General features: G+C 45.7%; 1 protein-coding gene across 7 annotated transcripts in view; it reads left to right on the forward strand.

Moving 5' to 3' along the window:
- Window positions 1-9,259, forward strand: part of SLC2A3 (solute carrier family 2 member 3) — an 89,096-nt gene extending 79,837 nt beyond the window's left edge. For all 7 annotated transcript variants that reach the window (XM_042991719.1, XM_042991716.1, XM_042991717.1 and 4 more), the window contains 4 exons: window positions 3,782-3,886; window positions 4,259-4,360; window positions 4,822-5,025; window positions 6,722-9,259. In XM_042991719.1, coding sequence (XP_042847653.1) covers window positions 3,782-3,886; window positions 4,259-4,360; window positions 4,822-5,025; window positions 6,722-6,940 — 630 coding nt within the window. In that variant the 3' untranslated portion in view covers window positions 6,941-9,259. The remainder of the gene's footprint in view (window positions 1-3,781; window positions 3,887-4,258; window positions 4,361-4,821; window positions 5,026-6,721) is intronic.
- Window positions 9,260-14,184: the final 4,925 nt, after the last annotated feature.

The following is a 14,184-nucleotide window of genomic DNA, read 5'->3' on the forward strand; positions in this document are numbered from 1 at the left end:
TAGAAAGTATGGTAAAGCCCAGGGGAATAATGAGGCAATCCATTCATGAGGTATACATATACTATTCTATATGTATATTTACAACTAGAATAGTGACTGATCGTTTAAAGTGGGGAACAAAATGGAAGGTGACAGTTGGCAGGTAACTTATATTCTATGCATATAATCACCTTTCAGCATTTGAGTCTTCGATGTGGTAAGAGAGGGTATTCCCCTACCTTCTATCCATTTGCAGATAAAATATTTGTAATTGAGACATACTGCTGTTCTGCCTCTTTAAATTTCAGATGAATGCCTTGAGAGCTTCTGACCAGTCTTTTCTTTCTTTCTTTTTTTTAATGTGTATTTATTTTTGAGAGAGAGAGCTAGGGAGGGGCGGTGGGGGTGGGGGGGGTTACTTAGAGCCGAAGCAGGCTCCACGCTGACAGCAGAGGGCCCTGCGCTGGGCTCGAACTTACAAACTATGATCACGACCTGAGCCAAAGTCAGACGCTCAATCAACTGAGGCCCCCCCCCCCCCGCCCCGCCCGGGTGCCCCTCTCATCACTCTCTGATCAATATGATTAGATCATTTTGTAGCAAGTTGGCCTTTGGCCTTTTCTCCGCAACACGCCAAGAAGGTTGCTTGTATCTGAAATAGCAGTGCTTCTCATGCAGGGTTGGAGGATGTAATATCAGAAATTGGGAGGAAAGATAGTTCAATGAATCTCGTTCTCAAATTTTGTCGCTTTAAAAATCACTGCAGGGGCACCTGGCTGGCTCAGTTGTATAACATGCAACTCTTTTTTTTTTTTTTTTTTTTTTTTTTTTTTTAAATTTTTTTTTTTCAACGTTTTTTATTTATTTTTGGGACAGAGAGAGACAGAGCATGAACGGGGGAGGGGCAGAGAGAGAGGGAGACACAGAATCGGAAACAGGCTCCAGGCTCCGAGCCATCAGCCCAGAGCCTGACGCGGGGCTCGAACTCACGGACCGCGAGATCGTGACCTGGCTGAAGTCGGACGCTTAACCGACTGCGCCACCCAGGCGCCCCTAACATGCAACTCTTGATCTTGGGGTTGTAAGTTCAAGCCCCACGCTGGTTATAGAGGTTACTTAAAAAAATATATATAGGGGCGCCTGGGTGGCTCAGTCGGTTAAGCGGCTGACTTCGGCTCAGGTCATGATCTCGCGGTCCGTGAGTTCGAGCCCCACGTCAGGCTCTGTGCTGACGGCTCAGAGCCTGGAGCCTGTTTCAGATTCTGTGTCTCCCTCTCTCTGACCCTCCCCCGTTCATGCTCTGTCTCTCTCTGTCTCAAAAATAAATAAATGTAAATAAAAAAAAAATTAAAAAATATATATATGTATATTTGTGTATATATATGTATATTTGTATGTATGTACACACATATATATATATATTTTTTTTTTTTTTTAATTAAAAAAAAAAATCACTGTAGTAAAATACACTCTGAAGACTTTCCAGAGCAGCAGGGCTGGGACTAGAGTGAGGCATCGAGGTGCAAGCCAGTGGTCCTAAACATGAGCGCCTCCTTAAATTGTGCACCTCACTCGCACCCAGCATGCATAATTTAGACTCCAATGCGGGCCCTGTGAAGCAGGATCAGAAAAAGCCCACTCTTGGAAAATTACGAATGATGAATTAGCACTCTGCAGTACAGACTCCTCCCACTTCAGGAAATGATGTGTGAAAACACTTTTTCAACCCACATTTGAGTAAACGGTGTTTTCTAATTTCCTTAGAAAAGGCAGAGGGTCAGAGGTTGGGTAGTGTTTACCTAGCAGAGTAAAACTGCTTGAGGGTGAGATGATGTACGAGTTAGCTTGAATCCCACTTGATAGCAGCAAATAGCAAAGTAATTTGAGTGTAAGAACTTTCCTTGAGATGTGTACGTATGCATTAGGTTTTTGTTGTATAGGCTTTTAGATAAGAGAGAGTATTGCCATAACTATTCATTGCTAGGTTTAATTGTTCAAATGTCTTTTCTCACAAGCTTTATAATATTAAGTATTATTGGAATTTTTTTTAACAGTCTTAGCTCCCCCTTCTCTTCTAGAGCAGCAATTTTTGATTGGGATGATACTACAAATCTTTTTTCCTTCCTCCCTCCCTTCCTTCCTTCCTGCCTGCCTGCCTGCCTTGTTTGAAGATTTTATTTTTAACTAATCTCTACACCCAAAATGGGACTTGAACTCAGAACCCCGAGATCAAGATCTGCATTCTCTACTGACTGAGCCAGCTAGTCGCCCTAGTTTCTTTTTTTTTTTTTTTAAAGTAAACTACACCCAACGTGGGTCTTGAACTCTAAGCCTGAGATCAAGAGTTGCATGTTCTACCGACTAAACCAAGAGCCCGCAGATCTGCTTCCAAAAGCACAGCCTTGTGGCACCTGTCTGGCTTAGTCGGTTGAACATCTTGCTCTTGATTTTAGCTCATGATCTCATGGTTTGTGGGTTCGAGCCCCACACTGGTCTCCATGCTGACAGCACAGAGTCTGGTAGGGATTCTTTGTCCCTCCCTCTCTGCCCCTCCCCCACATGCACTCTCAAAATAAATAAACTTTAAGAAAAAAAATTTATTAAGAGCACAGCCTTGGGTGTGCTCAGTCGGTTAAGCATCCGGCTTTAGCTCAGGTCATGATCTCCCAGGTCACGAGTTCGAGCCCCGCGTCAGGCTCTGTGCTGACAACTCAGAGCCTGGAGCCTGCTTCGGATTCTGTGTCTCCCTCTCTCTCTCCCCCTCCCCTGCTTGCGCTCTATCTCTATCTCTCAAGAATAAATACACTTAAAAAAAATAAAAAATTTGAAAAGCACAGCCTTAGTCTTATTTTAGAAAATACAAATATACGTGGTTTCTATCTGAGGTGGTAAGAGTTGTTTCTTGAAAGGTAAATCCCAGTATAGATGCATATATTCATGAAAAAGTCTGACGAATTTTGCTGTAGAGACAAACACTCTGGATGAAATCATAAACTCGTGACTCAAACCTGAGGGACTGAGCCTAGATGATCTAGACACTGCCAGGCACTGTTCCCTTATTACCTTGAAGTCTGAGTCCAATATTTTGACATCTCTTTAACCGTGGTAGTTGTAGCAGCCATACATAACCGTACACGTTAAATAGCAGCTTATTGAATAGTATAAAGTTAAAATGATAGGAGGTATTACTTCCTGAAACACTTAGGATGGACCCAGAGCTAGGAATTCTAGCCCGAGTTCTGCTTCCAATTACATGTACAGGCTTGAGGTTACTCCTCAATTGCTTCACCATCAAATTAGAATATCAGTGTACCTATCACTGTTTTCAGGGCTAGGGTAGTTATCTATTGAAGAAGCTTACTTAAGGGGCTTGCTGCTGGTTGGCTCAGTTGGAAAGGCATTTGACTCTTGATCTTGGGGTCACAAGTTCAAGGCCCACACTGCGTGTAGATCTTACCAAAAAAAAAAAAAAAAAACTTTAAAACACACAAGGCTCAGTTGAAAAAATTAATATGACTTAAACCTTTAAATCTAAGTTGGTAAAAAAGATGTTAAGGAAGAGACTTAAATGGAGCAGAAGGAGTAAGCGTACAAGAAAAAATGGAGACAAGCAGCTAGAATTGACAAGAACTAAGAAGAGAATAGGGGTAAGATTCAGAAGATAATCCATTTGCAGAAAAGATACCGTGATTGAACAAGAAAACCCCAGAAAGGACCCCCTTAACCTCCTGGGACGGTCGAGTCTACTTTTTGAGGGTTCCCTGTTTGCGGTTTCAGAGCTGCATCTTTTGTTTCCCACTAGGTGTTCTATTACTCAACAGGCATCTTCAAAGATGCGGGCGTCGAGGAGCCAATCTACGCCACCATTGGCGCGGGTGTGGTTAATACCATCTTCACTGTCGTTTCTGTAAGTTGGGTGCTTTGGTAGTTTGCAGGGCCGGGCCGGCGGGGGGCAGTTCTTACTACACATGTTCAAAGATGGGTTTCACGGCCTTCCACCTCCCCACCATCACCTAAACCTTGTTGGCCTGTTCTTCGGGGAAAGAAAAGCTATGGAGTGATGGGTGTAAGCAGACTTCGCTCCCTCCAAGCAAACAGGAAGTGCATGAGAAGGAGGGAGGTGTGCGGGGACTACAGAGTATGCTTTCAGCTTGGAACTAAAATGGGCAGGGTGACCATAACAAGTATCCCGCCATTGGGAAGGCAGATTCGGGTAACTCATGCAGCGTTTTCACGAAAGGGAAAGCAGAAATTTCATGTTCTGTTATTCTCCTTATAGCTGTTTCTGGTGGAAAGGGCAGGGAGGAGGACCCTGCATATGATTGGCCTTGGAGGGATGGCTTTTTGTTCCATCCTCATGACCATCTCCTTGTTACTAAAGGTGAGTGTTCTTGGAGGAAAAGAAGGGGGGCGGGGGGAGGCGGGTAGAAGAGGTTACAGGTGACACAGGTGGGAAGATCCGTAAGGTCACATGCCCAGAGTTTTAAGAAAAGTGGATCATCAGCGATAGGTAGTTAAACTGTTACAATTCTTGTATCCGGATAACATGTGGCTTGTAAAATACCCTATGTAATTTAATTCTTAAAGTAATCTTGAAGTAATAATGACTCCCATTTTATGGACAGTGAAATGATCTCAATGTGAAAATGACCTGTGTGTGAGGTGAGCACAAGGTTAGGATTCAAAAACCCAGGGCTTTTGGCTAGATAGTCCAGTAACCCCATTGGACCCCAGCACAGGGAGCTTTTCGTGCTCAGTAGGTCCTCATCTCTGGGAGGCTAGATCCTAGCCAGGTTGTGCTGTCTTTTAGTACTCACTTGCCTTTGTTCCTTTCTCATATAGGATAACTATAATTGGATGAGTTTTGTCTGTATTGCTGCTATCTTGGTCTTCGTGGCCTTCTTTGAAATTGGCCCAGGCCCCATTCCCTGGTTTATTGTGGCCGAACTCTTCAGCCAGGGACCCCGCCCAGCTGCCATGGCAGTGGCTGGTTGTTCGAACTGGACCTCCAACTTTCTGGTGGGGCTACTCTTCCCTTCCGCTGCAGTAAGTAAATTACAACGAAACTCCCCTAGCGGCGCCTGGGTGGCTCCGTCGTTTAAGCATCGGGTCATGATCTCATGGTTCATGAGTTCCATTCTGAGCTCAGGTGAGCTCAGCTCGAGCCCCACTTTGGGTGAGCCCCGCTTCTCTCTCCCTCTTTCTCTGCCCCTTGTAGGGGTTCGCTGTCTGCCCCTCACTCACTTGTGCCCTCTCCCTCTCCCTCTCTCTCAAAAAAGAAAGAAAGAAAACGAAATTCACCTAGCCAGTCTCAAAACCAGCTCACTTAAGCCAACAGGTTTAAAATCTGTTTCCTGACACCACAGAGGATTAGATATCAAGTGTTTTAAAACAGATTTTCTTTCTCATTTTCAATGGCATATAGAAAAAGAAGGAATGATGGCAAAAAAGGATTGAAGCAGGAGGGTAAGACTGGGAACCCACCCCTCCCCGCCCCCCAGAGAGAGAACACGTGCATGGGTGAGGGGGTGCTGAGAGAGAGAGAATCCCAAGCAGGCTTCGTGCTGTCAGCACAGAGCCCGATGCGGGGCTCAAGTCCACAAATGATGAGATCATGACCTGAGCTGAGATCAAGAATCAGACACTTAACCAACTGAGCCACCCAGGCACCCTAAAACTGGGAACTTTTATTAAAAGACCACTAGTCCGAGGTGATTACAGGCATAGTTCTGCCTAGAAACAATGATAGTTTTAAGCCTCCAAGGATTCCAAACCAACACTTAAATCCATAATTTGAATTCGCATTCATGACTTCGTGACCTTAAAGGCTCACTACACAAAGGGATGTCAATGAATGGATGAGACAGCTCCTATTCTAAAATGACCTGGAGGGGCGCCTGGGTGGCTTAGTCGGTTGAGCGGCCGACTTCGGCTCAGGTCATGATCTCGCGGTCCGTGAGTTTGAGCCCCGCATCGGGCTGTGTGCTGACAGCTCAGAGCCTGGAGCCTGTTTCAGATTCTGTGTCTCCCTCTTTCTCACTCTTCCCCATTCATGCTCTGTCTCTCTCTGTCTCAAAAATAAATAAACGTTAAAAAATTAAAAAAATAAATAAAAATTAAAAAAATAAAAAAAATAAATAAATAAAATGACCTGGAGTTGGTTCCTTAAATAAAGGAACTTGCAGTGGACTTCTGGAAAGCAGTTCCTATTTCTGTGAGTCTTTCAGAAACCCAGATTTGATCTGATTTTGTTTTATTTAAATTGTACTTAACAGAGAGTGACAGAGAGAGAGCACACACAGGGGAGGGACAGAGGGAAAGAGCAAGAATCTTGAGCAGACTCTCTCCTAAGTACAGAGCCTGATGTGGGGCTCAGTCCCATGACTCTGGGACCAGGACCTGAACCAAAATCAAAAGTCGGACGTCGAACCACCTGAGCCGTGCAGGCGCCCCAGAAACCCGGATTTTAAAAATCATCTTCAACAGTCCTAAACTACTCCGTAGGTATTTAGAAGCAGGGAACTTTAGTGAAGAGGAAAAAGAACGGCTCAAAATTGCAGAGAAATCTAGTAAGTTAGCAAGGGCATCGGAAATCTCTGAGGAAGCCTTGATGTTCTTGTTAAATGTGGAGAGGTTATGTCTTGGAGCCTACTAGAAATGGACGGCACGGAAACGAGTTTGGCCACGACCAGATTTGACCCTGATGCTCCTTTTTTTTTTTTTTTTAATATCTTTTCACTAGTTCTATTTAGGAGCCTATGTTTTTATCATCTTTACCGGCTTCCTTGTCATCTTCCTGATCTTCACCTTCTTCAAAGTCCCTGAGACCCGTGGCAGGACTTTTGAGGAAATCACACGAGCCTTCGAAGGGCAGGCGAGGGAGGCTGTCAGAGGTGAGAAAGGCCCCATCGTGGAGATGAACAGCATCCAGCCCGAGAAGGAGACCGCCACCAGCGTCTAAGCCGTGCCTCCTCCCCGCCTCCCTCCCAACACGGAAAAGCAACCTCTCCCCAGAGGAGGGAGAGACCTCATCAGGTTGTAACCCAGGACTGTTTCCGAATGCTGCTACTTGATTCCTTTCTCTTCCCTCACACACCATGAGCACTCAGAGGAGCCCAATGCTGGACTTAGTCGTATCTTCAATGGCTTTCGAAACATTTCAGTTCTTGGACGTTTCTCTTCCGTGTAGAAGAGACCAAGTGAACCTAGCTTCATCTCCGGAGGGACTGGCCACTTGGCTTATGACAACATTGCCAGCTCTTCCTCCCTTGGCTTCTACTGTGGCCCCACAAGGGCCTACAGGGGAGTAAGAGTGAGGTACAGTTTCCCTGACCCCAGACTTACCAGGAAGCAGATCTACAGGAGTGTGGAGGGCAGAGAGGGATTAAATACGAGCACCTTCCTCGCTTCCATACAGCTCTCTGCAGAGCAGATTAACTTGAGTTTTATTTATTTTTACCTTCTGGTTTTATTGCATAAATATTTATTTTTTTAAGTGTGAAGTAATTTTACCAAATAATGGAAACGTAAGGAAATTGAGGTTAGAGGGAGGCGCTTAAAGAGAGGTTTATAGGGTAGAAGATTCGATACTGGCGAGGTCAAGGTGCAATAAGGGAAGATTTGCAGAGAAAAGTAATGTGTTATCGGAGGGGGTACGATGGGGTGCGTGAATGTTGCGCGTTGCCTCTCAGCGATTTCTGTCCTTCAGGTGGAAACTCTCAAGTTAAATTTCTCAGAGAAGTCATGTGCCTGTATTAAGCTACTGGTTACCTTTGGAACTTTTTTCTTTGTTTAAGATTTTATGTAGTGTTACTTGAAATCTCGGGTTATTATTGAGATGGGCATTGTAGTTAATGGTGGTTAACGGGTTCTAATTTTGGTTGGAGTCCGAAGAAGGGAAGGCGGTTTCTAGCAATCCTGTCTCCCCTCGCTGGACCAAACAACTCCCTCCCCTTGTAGTGGACTCACTTTTTTGTATTTTGTTTTTTTAATGAGCTCCTACCACCTGCCTGGTGGGAGAGCCTTCCCAATGAGCATCCCAAAATATTGGTTCTTGGTAGAGGTTCAGTATTTCTAAATGCTATTCTTTAGGAGATTTTAGTTGTTGATTTTTATTTTGTTTTAAGCCATAGCTTTAAAAGAATTCAGAGGAGAATGTTGGTAACTACCTTGAATTTGTAACCTCAGCTCTGGGGGTGGGTCTTTTCCTGAACGATTATTATCCAGTTGAACTATATGTTGTCGCTTTAAGGTCATTGCATGTGTGTTCATCTGTTGCCATATTTCCATAGTGTTACGTCAAGTGCCCTTCGGGGCCGTACATTTGAGACAGTTATGAGTAAGTGTGCAGTGTAACCCACACTTGAGAGAGTATGAATGTATGTGCACTGACACTTTGCTCTGGGTAAGGTAGTTTATTGGTAACTTGTTTCCTTGGTGTTCTACAGCCCCCCCTTTCAAACAGAATGTGTTAAAACTCATCTCTCTATATACAGAGAACACTGCCTCTTCTGGGTGGAATTTGCATCTATGGTTTTCTTCCAGACTTTATACAGTTCAGTCTCATCTGGCTACCTTTCCCTGTTGGAGAGATGGGGGAGAATTCCTTAAGGAGACTGCTGGTGGTAGATTCCATCTCACCCTAGACCCAGACAGTGGGAGTAGGAAAGAAGTGTGAGATCAGGACATGTGGCCTCTGGAGGTCGTTGGAGGGGAGTCATGGGGTAGTGGGAGGCCTTTCTTTTAAGAGGACAAAGAAACAAACTGAAGACTTCTAACTCTGGAGCATTTCGGAGAATTAGATGAGATGGAGGGGTTTCTGTTCGCCCCAGCTCACAGACACCTCCACAAATCTCTAGTTTCCCAGTATTTGAATAAATGGAGATTGGACCCCATGACATTTACTCTGTCTTCCCTCTTTCATATGTTGCTTGATCACCCTCTCTCTCCTTGGTGCTTACACAGTTCAGGCCCTTTAGCCAAACCCTTGCCTATGACAGTATTTTACTTCCCAGTTCTCACTGTCCCCTCTGGTCGTTGAGCCGCTGGAAAGAAAAACAAAACAAAACTCACAGAGCTTTTGGAATGGGGCTTTGAACAGGTGACTTCCTCTAACCGCCCTTCTACTTCTGGCTCCTCAAAAACAGTGGGTTGGCAGTTAGCAGGTGGAAGTCTTCCCATTTCGCAGCGACCGGATTGTGAATATTTCCAAATGGATTTTCTATTACTAATGTTACTGTGGTTCTTTGTTTTGAAATAAAAATTCTGAATGTACATATGACATCACAGGCTTGTCTTTTTTCATTTATGCTTTGCTGTGTTTTTGTCCTTCCTGGAACACAAAATCAGCTTTAAGTCCTGGTTTGGCCACACAGTGCCTGTCGCTGTCTTGAGTAAGTTTCTTTATGAGAGTCTAGTACACATAAAAATAGCGATACATGTTTATCACACAGATGAAGTGAAAAGCCTTAGAGCGTTGCTTTGCACACTCAATAAATTACCGTTGCTTCCTTTCCTGAATGAGAATTCTGCTTTTCTCTCTTGTGCTTTCTTCCTTCCTTTCCCCTCTAGTCTTTGCTCTCTGAAATTCATCCTACACTGATTAAGACGTCCATACTGTATTTATATCGCCATCCTACTCAAAATCCTTCAGTAGCTTCCAGTCAACTACAGAAAAAACAAAAAACAAAACTTAAGCCCCCTACGGATCACTCCCCCACCCACCCAGGGCAAGGTTTGATTTACCATATTGTAGCTCCTATTTATACAGGAAAACACCCACACCCACTTCATCACTCATTAACACTTTTTTTTTTTTTTTAATGTTTATTATTTTTGAGGGAGAGACACAGAATCTGAAGCAGGCTCCAGGCTCTGAGCTGTCAGCACAGAGCCCGACCTGGGGCTCACACGCATGGACCGCCAGATCATGACCTGAGCTGCAGACTGAGCCACTCAGGCACCCCTCTCATTAACCCTTTCATGCCTTCATTTATTACTTTAACACTCCCCTACATTTCCAATCACTTCCTAAAGACACGTGAACAGCTACTTATCTCTATTTAGTCCAGGCGTGAGCTCCATAAAGCCTTCCTTACTGGCAACATAATCCCTCCACTGGTAGGTACTCTGTGAGAGGTAATGAGGGTGAAACCCTGACCTGAAAGAGCCCTGGGAGAGCACCATATTCTCCACGATTGTGGGGATCGCAGCTCCCTTTTTCTATTTTTGCTTCCTTGTAATTCATTCTCCAGCAACCAGACTGATCTTAAAGACTTCCAATTACATCTTGTCACAAACTAGCTTGCAGGCTCCTTTCCTGTGGCCTGTTAATTCAGGGACCACACATCCCAGTTTACTGCGATCGCCCTGGTGTAACTTCCAGCATACTGCTTTCATTCATTTTCAAAACTGCCCTCAAAATGTGTTCGGGGAAAAGGTCTGCTTCTTCAACTTCATCTCTTGACACTCTGCTCACAGGCTAGCCACACTGGGCCTTCTAGTTTTCAAAGACATCAAGTTCATTATCAGTGGGTTCTTTACACTTGGCCCCTTGTACTTAGAATATTCGGCCTAGACATTTTTTTTTTTTTTTTTTTTTTAACCTTCATTTATTTTTGAGACCGAGAGAGACAGAGCATGAACAGGGGAGGGTCAGAGAGAGAGGAAGACGCAGAATCTGACGCAGGCTCCAGGCTCTGAGCCATCAGCCCAGAGCCTGACGCGGGGCTCGAACTCACGGACCGCGAGATCATGACCTGAGCTGAAGTCGGCCGTTTAACCGACTGAGCCACCCAGGCGCCCCTCGGCCTCGACATTTTGTGCGGCTCAATCTACCTTGTGAGTTAGGTCTTAGTAAACAACCTCTAGAATATAAGCCCCATAAAAGCAAGGACCTGGTCTGTCTCACTCATACGTGCACACTGTTGAACAGCTAACATGTTTAAGTGTTATCAGTCTGGTTCGAATCAGAAAACAGAAACCACACAGTGATTGGTTGATTGATTGGGGTGGGGGGAGGACAAATAATTTTTAATTTTTTTAAACAAATACACCGAAGAAACCGCACAAGTATTTAAGCAGGGAAAATGTAATATAAAGAATATCAAGGGAGGCCTGGCTGTTTCAGTCAGTACAGCATGCGACTCTTGATCATGAGGCTGGGGGGGAAAAAGATACCAAGGTATAATAAGAGTAAGTAAAAGATAATAGATAGGACGGGTCAATATGATATCCTAGAGCTGAGGGAGAGTATCCAAAGAGAGACTTGGAAGAGAGGGCATCTCCCCAAAGCTGAGGTTCAGATCTTACTGGAAAAGGCACGGTTGCAGTCTACTGGATAGCAGAGAAATGTGCTGGGTTGCACAGGCCAGAGCCAGTGTGGCCAGGGAAGCAGGGAACAACTGCAGGTGAGCCACAGCTAGTGGCGGGACAATCGAGGGTACCCAGGGAGTCAGTCGGGACACCAACATGGTTGGGGGGGCGGGGCAGGGCGGGGAAAGGCGGCGCTTTGGGCCTTGTGGAAAGTGATTGCCAGACAGAGGCGGAGGCTGTGAGGTGACTGAAGAAGCCTGCATTCTGGGTGTATGGCTGGGGCAGGGTGCCACCAAATGTCCTGTCACCTGTGGTGCGGCCACCGGAATCCGCAGCACCATCTACTGAGAAAACTTCACTGTGCTTAACGCTCTCAAGAAGAAATGATTTCAAGGAATTCTATCCCTTACCAACAGGTACTGAAGGATGAATTTGGAGCTGTGGAGCAATAAATCGGTAAGCGGCACAACTGTTAGATGGCTGGCCGTCCGAAGCGATCCTTGGCTGAATCTACCATTTCCACACCTCCCAAAGCCTACCTGTGCTTCGATGAAATTCAAGTTGAATGAATGAATGAATGAATGAATGAATGAATTTATGTATGTATGTATGTATAACCGAAAGCGTTTGTTGCAGTTATTTGGCTGAAGTTCCCACTGTGCGGCTGCCGCTGAGGTTGGGCTGGCGGTCCCTGCCCAGGGTTTTGGCAAGTGAAAAAGAGGAAAGGGAGAAGGTGGCCCCTGAGCTTGGAGTGGGTGCTGCCGGATGAGGCGGAGGGCCAGGCTGCTGGTGAGGCCCCAGCCCTCTAGCTAGCTCTGGCTCTGCGTTCCCGGTCTTCCCCACGCCGGCCCATCACCACAGAGAACCTCCCGGGTGTCGATCCCCAAAGAGTGACGCCAACGAATCACCCAGTGTTACATCTGTGTCCTTGATCCGGGCCCTGGTTGCCGGCGCGGCTGCAACCCGCCGTCCGCCAAGGCACCCAGCCACCTTCCTCCTTCCGGTCGCCGCCCTGCTCTCTCCGCGACCCCTGCTGCAGGTCGCACCGAGCGCGGGAGGGGGGGGGGTCCCAGGCCGCGGAGCCCCGCCAGCCCTGCGGCCTCGACCAGCCACTTCCTCCGCCCTCCGCGGCGTCGCTGGAAGCTGGTCTGGCGCCTGGGAAACCGCAGACCCTGCGAGAGGCGGGGCTTCGGCGGCGCCCTCACTGCGCAGGCGTGGGCGGCCGCAAACCAGTCATCCTGAGTCCGTTTTGTTCGAGAGCGTTAGAACGATTACTGACTGGCTCTGGTCCAGGTCATAACCCAGCAAACCTTGCAATGCAGGTGTTTCCCACCTGTCTCCTTATAAAGCGACTTTACCCTTCCTGGATTGCCCTAGGCTTAGTGACTTAATTGATGGGACTGAATCACGTGAGTTAGGATAGATTTCAGAAATTAATTCCAGGGGCACCAAGGTGGCTCAGTGGGTTGAACTTCCAACTGGATTTGGGCATCAGGTCATAATCTCAGTTCCGTGGGTTCAAGCCTCGCATCAGGCTCTGTGCTGGCAGCGTGGAGTCTTGTTTGGAAGGCTCCATCCCTCTCTGTCCCTCCCCCTCGTGCGCTGTCTCTGCCTCTCTTATTTCTATTTTTTTAATATTGATTTATTTTTGAGAGAGAGAGAGAGTGTGAGTGGGGGAGGGGAAGAGAGAGAGGGAGACACAGAATCTGAAGCAGGCTCCAGGCTCTGAGCTGTCAGCACAGAGCCCCACCTGGGGCTCGAACCCACGAACCATGCGTGATCTCATGACCTGAGATGAAGTTGGACGCTTAACCAACTGAGCCACCCAGGCGTCCCTGAAGCACAACGTTTTTAATTTTCTTGGTGGTTTTGTAAAATAGTATAGCCATTATGGAAAATAGTATGGAGGTTCCTCAAAAATTTTTAAATAGAACACCTTAAGGGGCCCCGGTGTGGCTCAGTCCCTTAAGGATCCGACTTCAGTTCAGTTCATGATCTCACAGTTCCTGGGTTCCAGCCCCACATTGGGCTCTGTGCTAACAGCTCAGTGCCTAGAGTCTGCTTCAGATTCTGTGTCTCCCTCTCTCTCTCTCTCTGCCCCTTTCCCACTCATGCTGTCTCTCTCAAAAACGAATAAACGTTAAAAAAAATTTTTTTTAATAGAACACTAGATGATTCAGCAATCCCAGTTATGGATATATATCTGAAAGAATTGCAAACAGGTTCTTGAAGAGATTTTTCATACCCATGTTTATAGCAGCACTATTCACAACAGTCAATAAGTGAAAGTAACCCCAAAATCCATCAATGGATCATAGATAAACGGAATGCTGTATGTTTATCTGAGGGAATATTATTTAACCCTAAAAAGGAAGGAAATCCTGTCATATCCTACAACATGGATGAACTGTGAGGTCATTAGGCTAAGTGAAATAAGCCAGTCAAAAAAGACAAATACTGCGCGATCCTACTTGTATGAGGTATCTAACGTAGTCCAGATAAATAAATAGATAAGTAAGTAAGTAAATAAATTCATGTAGTTAAAGTCGCAGGAAGAGAAAGTAGAACACTGGTTGTCAGGGACCAGGGAAAGAGGAAAAGGGGAGCTTTTTATTTAATGGGTATAGAGTTTCATATTTGCAAGATGAAAAGTTCTAGATCTCTGTTTCACGGGAGCATGACTATACGTAACACTACTTTATCGGTACATTCTTTTTAATATTTATTTATTTTGAGAGAGAGAGGGAGAGAGAACTCTCATGAATGGGGGAAGGGCAAAGAGAAAGAATCCCAAGCAGCCTCCCCCTCTGTGCTGTCAGCACAGAGCCCTCCGAGGGGTCCATCTTAGGAGCTGTGAGATCATGACCTGAGTCAAATTGATGTATACATTTT

This window comes from Panthera tigris, chromosome B4 (assembly GCF_018350195.1).
Source record: "Panthera tigris isolate Pti1 chromosome B4, P.tigris_Pti1_mat1.1, whole genome shotgun sequence".
Lineage (NCBI taxonomy): Eukaryota > Metazoa > Chordata > Mammalia > Carnivora > Felidae > Panthera > Panthera tigris.